The sequence below is a fragment of the Haliotis cracherodii genome, unplaced genomic scaffold, assembly GCF_022045235.1.
Source record: "Haliotis cracherodii isolate W230 unplaced genomic scaffold, xgHalCrac1.p SCAF_16, whole genome shotgun sequence".
In the NCBI taxonomy this organism is placed as follows: Eukaryota; Metazoa; Mollusca; class Gastropoda; order Lepetellida; family Haliotidae; genus Haliotis; species Haliotis cracherodii.
The window spans coordinates 28,226,886-28,235,437 of NW_027266271.1; the positions used below are offsets into that span (position 1 = coordinate 28,226,886).

An 8,552-nucleotide genomic window follows, 5' to 3' on the forward strand; every position below is an offset into this window, starting at 1 on the left:
GGTTCAAATGAAGGAAAACAAAATGCAAATACCATAATTACAACTTACCAAATTTATGTGTATAAATAGGCAGCTTCCTTGTTCGAGGAATGTATCCGTGAATATCCACACAAAGGAATAATGTCCCACTCATCTGCAGCTATACAAAATAACTTATTCGATGTCGCGTGTCTCTGTAACTATCAAATATTCTAAAAGATATATATCGTTTCGGGATATTATAACCAGTGTTCGTTTCTCAACTGATCACTTGGATTGTTTCCAAGGGTTGGCTGAGAAAGGCCACGTGACAACTATTTTCATAACGTCCACGGTTCCTAAAACATCCACTGAGTTTGATAACAATGAGCAACCAATCAACGTATTATCAGTTAACCCTTTGAACAAAGTATGTTGTTTTTACATCGGCACTTCACGCCATGATATGAGTGTATTCCCTTTGTTTTAGTAAACCTAGACATGTAAACACTCACTTTTGACATATCCACTGTGCAAGATAACAGTGATTAATCAATCAACGTATTTTCTGTTAATCCTTTGATGACTAGGAACGATCCGTTGATTTACATAAAAAAGTAAATCAACTGATCATTCATCTCTTGCTGGGCTGCCACGTGCATATTACATAACGCACATTTCACCTCACTTCAAACCTGGATATAGATTGAATAATTACCCCAGACACAATAAATGCCAAATGAGAACCTTTGTCAGGTAATCTAAGTGGTGCTACCACTAATTGTACCTGTAATAAATTCATTAACTGAGCATCAAGTGAATGACGACAAATACACAAGTGTAGGGTTATACGAGAAAACGTTGATGACAACAAGGGAGTAGTAATCGTATTATCGACGCAATCCGAAATCCGAAAATGCTTTCACTGCATGGATACCTTTTTTTTAGTATTAAACTATAACCATCTGGGGTATTTCCAAATGACGACTTCCGATGAGCTCCGCCCTTCTTTTTGTCTGTTTGTTTAGGCTGAAGAAATTAATTAACATGCGCCCTTTGTCGAATCTTTATAGATCACATTTAACTAATCAGTGTTTATTCAAAAATGCGTAAAACAAATATTGCCTCCAGCCTCCAAGTTTATTTAGCTGTCCTTGCAGACGGTAGCCCAGTCTCTGGTCACGCTCAGTTCCGTTGCGTATCATCCGGGTACTCACAGGGGAAAAAACAATAACAAAGGCAACAACCAATCCGGGAAATGACGTTAGATCAGTGCCCCTTTAAGATATATATTACACCTGAAGAGCCGTTGAACGGCGAAAGATCTTGTGTGGATAAAGGAGTTTTGACAAGCACGAATATCTTGACTCTGTTTAATCAATTCTATATTTAATACTTAAACACCTTACGAAATCACTTGTTTACATATATATATTTGTACTTGTCTCCAACGGAAAGAGAATGACACAAGAAATTGACGATTCAATTGTTTACTGAATAACTGTTTCCTCTACGATAATCACAAAGTGCACTGGGTTTAGTGGTGCTGGAGAATTTAATGATCGCAAACATGCAACCGATTTGCTTACAGAAAAACTACATCCACATTGGCAATATTTCCAAATAACCAGGGGTTGCTAGGATTTAGCCATATATATGTTACATCAGTCTATTAACCAATGAATATCTCTTCACGTGCAGTTCACAATGGGGATGATGAAAGAGATGCAAAGCTAAATCAGATCAATACATATTGATGTCCCCCCGAGGGTCTTATGGATAGACGCTACAGTGACGGCGATAGGTACAGGGAACCAGTCTTCTGATGGTCTCGTCAGCACTAGCTTGCAGTAGTCAGTAGGTGTAGTCACAAGATGACAAAAAGGCAGCTTGGCGTATGGCGCTGCTCTGCCCACTTGGCCATGTGGCTCATAGTGTGTTCCGTTGGTACAAACGCTGGAGGAACATGTGCTGATTTGAGTAACATTCCACAGCTTGAGGCGTCAAAGCGTCTTATTGGATCCACTTTTCAGACAATCCAAAAATCATCCCCTTTTGGCTGTGCCAGGGAGTGTCTTTTGAGAAAAAGGTGCGGATCTTTCAACTTTTACCTCCCCACGTCAGACTGTGACCTGAATGATAACACAACAGCATCACCTTCGTATGAGCAGAGAAGCGGGTATTATTACAGGTACGTATGCTTCCAACTATAATAGGGGCGATGGGTAAGTCTTGTGGTTAAAGCTTTCGCTCGTCACTCCGAAAGCCCGCGTTCGATTCCCCACTGGAGTTCAATGTGTAAAGTTCTTTTCTGGCGTCCCAAGCAGAGATAGAGTAGCCAACTACCTCCAATTACAATCATGCATCTGGGGTGTTTTCTTGTATTTCATGGTTTGAGGGATTGGTGGTCGAGATAAAACTTTATATCAATACACTTTTAGAACATCGTGTTTGTTCTACACATCGGTGTGTCCGTTTCGTTAATCGGCAGATCTTCTCACTCCCATATTCAGTACATGGGGTTGTCTCCCTTCAGGGGCACGTGACGAGTTTCCAAATTGGGGGATCGCCCCCTTGTTTTTATTTTCTATTGCTTATGTGTATTAAATGTTAATTTCCCTCGTTTTTTACCTGTTCGGCGGTAACGAATAACGGGCCTTTATTGTATGTAAAACAGTGTAAAAGTAGCACCTTAACATGATGGTCTTATTATATACTCGACCGCAAAAGAAACGACACCATGGATAGATATATGAGAAACCTTATACGTCCTAACACTGTAAACATACTTTGAGACATATTAAAACGATGAAACTTGGCAAAACTGGTCAACAAGGTTGATTGAAATTAAAGTGTCAAATGTTCTTAAAGTGAAACACAACACTAGTATCTCGTGTGTCCGCCATGTGCATTGATGACTGATGTGCAAAGTCGATACATGGAATGGATGAGGCGGTTGATGAAGGCCATAGGCACTTGAACCCACACTCTGAGGAACGCCTGACACAGTTTAAGTGCAGTTGTCGGCCTTGGTCGGGCGTCATTCAGCCGTCTTTAAATCTCGACCCACAGGTGCTCAATGGCAGGCCTGAGGGCAGGCCACTGTATGGTTCTGATGCCATTCACCTGGCGGAAGTTTCTTGTTGCTCTCGCAGTGTGGGCACGGGAGTTATCATTCTGAAACTCGGTGTTGCGGCGACGTGCCAAATGAGGTATGGCGTGTAGTCTCAAGACTTGATCTATGTACCGAACTGCTGTAACACAATTGCCTCTCCCTGGACCGATGTTCTGAAAGACCACAGGGCCGACACTCTTTTCAAGACCAATTCCACCCCACACCATGATGCTCGGACCACCCCACGAGTCTTTCTCAACAACACAAGCATCCGAATAACGTTCCCCATGGGGTCGCAAGACTCTCTCTGCCATCTGCTGTTGAGATACAGTAACGGATCTCGTCTGAGAAGAGGACTCTTCTCCACTGCTGGAGGCACCAATGCCGGTGCTGTGTTGCCCACTGAAGACAGTCCCGGCGATGACGTTGTGTCAGAATGGGTCCTCAGTGTGGCCTGTGACAGTGGAGGTGTCTGCTCGTCAATCGTCGACGCTCGGTGTCAGCACTAATGTGTCGCTGGTGTGTCCCCATGGTCTGTCGAGCAATTTCAGCAGCAGTACCAAAGCGATCTTGAAGATGCTGTCGCGCAATCTGACGATCCTGACGTCGGGTGGTGACCCTTGGTCTTCCACTACGTGGTCGGTCATCTGTAGTTTTGGTTGTCTGGTACCGTTGCTGGAGCCTGCATATGGTCCTTACGTGGACTTGAAATGCATTGGCTACTTGCCGCGCGGTTTGTCCAGCTTGCAATCGTCCAAGGGCTTGGTGTCGCTGATTTTTGGTCAATCTTGGCATGTGGTAGCAGTTCAATAACGAATGAATGTTATCCGATCTGGGTGGATTTTTATGGGGCAAGAAATGGGGGAACGCATGTGAATTTCAATTTGCACGGAACTCACGTGCATCGGGTTACCATGGCCGTTGCGTTTGGGCGATCGGTTTTATTGTCATCTGCTTTATTTTTTTATCATCAAATTTCATTTTTCCTGACAAGGTAATGTTAAATTTTAGAAACTTTGACAAAAATTACCCAGGTATATAAATGACAACTTTTCATGCAATGCTACTTGAGTGACGTTTCTTTTGCGGTTCAGTATATATCCTCTGAGAGATGTTTAAACACCTGATACGCTGCCCCGCTGTGCACACAGAATTTTGTGACATAAAGGGTGGTTTTGATCCGATGTTAATTACGACTCGGCTCCTCTGTAAGTAAGGCATTGTTCTAGCGTCATCTATATGACTGCTGTCTGTAAATAATCGAGTCTGGACAAGACAATCCAGTGATTGACATCATGAGCATCGATGCACGCAATTGGGATACGATGACATGCATCGACCAAATCACCGAGTCTGACCACCAGATCCCGTCAGTCGCCTCCCACGACAAGCTTAGTCACTTTTTATGGCAAGTATGAGTTGCTGAAGACCTATTCTACCCCGGATCTTCACGGGTCCAATATATTAAGTGTAACTTAGCGCGTCGGTATCTTGATTTAAACTTGGTGCTTCCTTGGCTTGAGTGTAACTTGGTGCGTCGGTATCTTGATTTAAACTTGGTGCTTCCTTGACTTGAGTGTAACTTGGTGCGTCGGTATCTTGATTTAAACTTGGTGCTTCCTTGGCTTGAGTGTAACTTAGCGCGTCGGTATCTTGATTTAAACTTGGTGCTTCCTTGGCTTGAGTGTAACTTGGTGCGTCGGTATCTTGATTTAAACTTGGTGCTTCCTTGACTTGAGTGTAACTTGGTGCGTCGGTATCTTGATTTAAACTTGGTGCTTCCTTGGCTTGAGTGTAACTTGGTGCGTCGGTATCTTGATTTAAACTTGGTGCTTCCTTGACTTGAGTGTAACTTGGTGCGTCGGTATCTTGATTTAAACTTGGTGCTTCCTTGGCTTGAGTGTAACTTGGTGCGTCGGTATCTTGATTTAAACTTGGTGCTTCCTTGGCTTAACCAACCAGATAACAATGGTGGACAACAATAATTTCAGAGCACGTTACGTTTGTGTTTTGGAAGGTTCTATTTTCTATTTGTAATTATTTTAATTTCAATGTGAATCACTTTCAGACAAGCAACTCCAGGTATCCATATGACGTATTTATATTGCCGAATTTAAACACTTAATGGTGAGCTAGGTTTTCTGTTTTCAGTAAAGACAAGCATGTAAAATGTAGCTTGGCGAGGGATTTGCCTCCAAGTGTTTTTATTTAATACATAATGAAATAAAACAAAACAATTAATGTATTTCCGAGGGGCCCATGGAAAATTTAGAAATTAAATGCAACTTGCAATCACAGATCTACACATTGTACGGTAATATAGCAATGAACGTTTGTGACATTTATCAACGTGAACATTTCTGTGAAGACAGATATAAAATACAATCGTCAGTCAAAGTTCCGTAGATATGTTCGTTATTCTATATTTAGGACACATCAGAAGACGTACGCGCGTCCATCACAACTGGCTTTGTTTGCAAGAAATACGGCTTCATTATATATCTCCTTCGTTGTCACTTCGAATAGCGAGATTACTCAAGCAATGTGAATGGCTCATTCACTTGGTTGATGCATGTCATTGTATCCCCATTGCGTGAATCGAGGCTCATATCAGTCACTGATTTGTCTGGCCCAGACTACATTATGTACACAACCGTTACATAGCCAGAACATGGCTGAGTGGCGCGTTAAACAACAAACAAACAAGCAAACACAATATGAATGTGAATGAGGCCAGTTTTGTGTTCATTTCACTCCTATAGAAAGGAAGGTCCGTATTATTCAGCATTTTTTCCTGTTCACCTAAATATGTATATTTTCAGTGAGATCTACCATTGGCCCACAACCCTGGCAGGTAAATGTCAAGGCCACAACTGCGATGACGAAACGAAATGTGAGGTCGGCGTTGACATGACAACCAGTTGCGTGACAGCGGATATAACCGGCTCTATGTGCCCCCAACCTGATCCGATCCCAAATGGACGCTTGATGGAATATTTTCCTTCTGGCAGAAATCGGAGTCCTGGAAGTATTCAGTGGTACGCTTGCAATGTAGGCTTCTATCAACAAGGCAGATTGGAATGCCTTCCTGATGGATCATGGTCCTCTGCTACTTGTGAAAGCTATCTCGGCTGAGGATTAGGTATTGTACGGAAGCAGGTTAAAGGTTATTGGCTCCAACAGTTACGCTGTAACGCCTTTCCCCCTCTATTAAAACTGCAAGGTCAGAGTTGCCTTTGTTTTCTATTATACGAGAGTTGATTGATAATCTCACAAATGGAATTGCGTAATGGTGAAATATTGTATGATGTATATCCTTAAAAAAAAGCCATTTGATGACAGGGTTTCGCTGTGACAAGTCACTAAAATAAGCAGGGTCAGTGACCTTTGCAAAAAGGACAAACTTGAGGAATGTACATGGAGTGAAAAAGGGATTAAAGTACTGTCGGAAATGCTAGAAAACTGCTTTTCTGGCTGCATTTAATAAATACGAGCCATAGGACTATTGTTACGTGTGGATCCACTAAACCGTTTCCATACATAACAAGGAGAGATCACACAACAATTTAAAAATAATTTAATACTGGCAGTCTAATCAAGATTCACATTATTTACAAACAGCAAAAGCAAGTATCAATCACAATAAAAACAGTCTTACTTTATGATGAAAAATCACATCATTTCCAAACAAGATCCAGTGAATGTTTCGTGTAATCCATAATACACCATAGTTCACAAATTGCCGACATAGCATACACAATTAAAGTTTAAAATCTTGCCGACATGGCATGTCAGTTAACACCTCAACCCGACCTGGGAACTGACCACTTTGTCTACCTGTTGAGCAATAGCCAAGCCACAATTGCATAACATCAGCCTTAACTTGGCTGTGAGCTTACCAGGGCTTACATATAGACAATGTGAAGTGAAGTGTGTAATTGGTCAGTGTTGATCACGGGCAATCTGTACACAAGCAACATAATATATGAAAAGGTAGGAATATACATTTCATGATAACAAAGTACATTTAATATATTCTACATATACGTATAGTAAATATACATGTATAATGGATTCTCATAACACTATGAAAAGAGCATATATCAAAATAACGCGAATTGCCCTAATCTAGCCTGTCCTAACTGACACTTTGTTTACCCTTAAAATGTACTTTTACAGGTAAAATGATGATAAACTATATTCGAAAATATTGTTGTCATGCATGTAAGAAATTTCATATATCCTGAGGTGATGACCTCACACAGTCCCGTGCATTCTCCCACGTGCAAATGTCACCGAGTTGGGGGTGGTCTCAAAATATTGCTGTTATTGTACTGAATTGACTTGCGTTGATGAGGTAGCAATTTAGGATATGTACTGCATTATATTTGCTTGGAAACATGATGGACTAGTTAAGAGCTATGAAACGGGATGAGTATTGGAATGTTGCGTTTTTTGTAATCCAGAAGTATTTGCTGTTCTACAGATGGTTTCTTGAGGTAGCATGTATCTCCGCTGATGACGTATATGAATCTGTACTTTTGAATGCTGTGTAATGTCTTGCCACGAACCTTGTACATTGTAAGACAACGTAACCGTGTTGTGCCGCCAGCACATATGTCTTGTACTTATAACTGGTTTCTTATTCAGCCGAATTTTCTCCATGAGTTGAACTTTCTTTTCATATGGTCTGAAGTCGGCCAATGTCATATATTCCTGTATGGTCGCCTTCCGACTACTCATGGTTTGGGCGACAGTATCTGATTCCCAGACGTTATATTAACTGGCGTTATCCATGACAATCACACTGACGTTGGGCAATAGCTGAAGTTCCAACCAGTCTATGAACACATCACCTCCTATAATTTCCTTATGAAAATCACTAGTTTTCTTTTTCGCCTCGAAAACATCCATCAATAAGCCCCATATCATGGGTTGCAGCGTGCAAAACAATGACACGATTACCTTTACCTGATGGTACCATGGGTACTTTTTGTCCATCTGCCATTAGCCACATGTAGTCAGTGGAATGATTCACCAAGGTAAATAATATGGACGCCCTGACTGTGATAGTTATGAATGGTTCGGAGATATGTGACCTCATAGACAGGATGGAATATTTTCCCCTGAAAAGTGCTCGGTCATCGCCATGCGCAGTGTATCCAAATCCCATCTCTTGGTGAACAATAGTGCAGTCCGGGAAACATTAATTATCCCCCGCCCAACAAAGTTGGCGGGGGATACCGAAACAGGCTCCGTCCGTCCGTCCGTCACGTTTCGTTTCCGGAGCATAATTCAGAAACCGTTCAATATGTTTTCATGAAACTTTGCAGGTCTGTCAAGTACATGCTGAACTGGTGCCTTTTGCTATTTAGAAATGTTAGAAATTTTTATTTTTTACGTTTACATGGCAACAAGATGGACTTAGGTTCCAAACTCTTCCTTTTTTTTACAATTTCCATGACAAGTTCCACCTCAG

General features: G+C 41.5%; 1 protein-coding gene across 1 annotated transcript; it reads left to right on the top strand.

Moving 5' to 3' along the window:
• The first annotated feature begins 1,832 nt into the window (after positions 1 to 1,832).
• LOC139463814 (uncharacterized) lies at positions 1,833 to 6,208 on the top strand. The gene is made up of 2 exons (XM_071245147.1): positions 1,833 to 2,149; positions 5,896 to 6,208. Exons 1-2 carry the CDS (start codon positions 1,833 to 1,835, stop codon positions 6,206 to 6,208), a joined length of 630 nt encoding a protein of 209 aa, XP_071101248.1.
• Positions 6,209 to 8,552: the final 2,344 nt, after the last annotated feature.

Coding starts and splice junctions, on each gene's coding strand:
- LOC139463814 (XM_071245147.1), top strand. CDS start 1,833: ATGACAAAAAGGCAGCTTGGCGTATGGCGCTGCTCTGCCCACTTGGCC. Junction 2,150..5,895: donor AGAAGCGGGTATTATTACAG/GTACGTATGCTT, acceptor GTATATTTTCAG/TGAGATCTACCATTGGCCCA.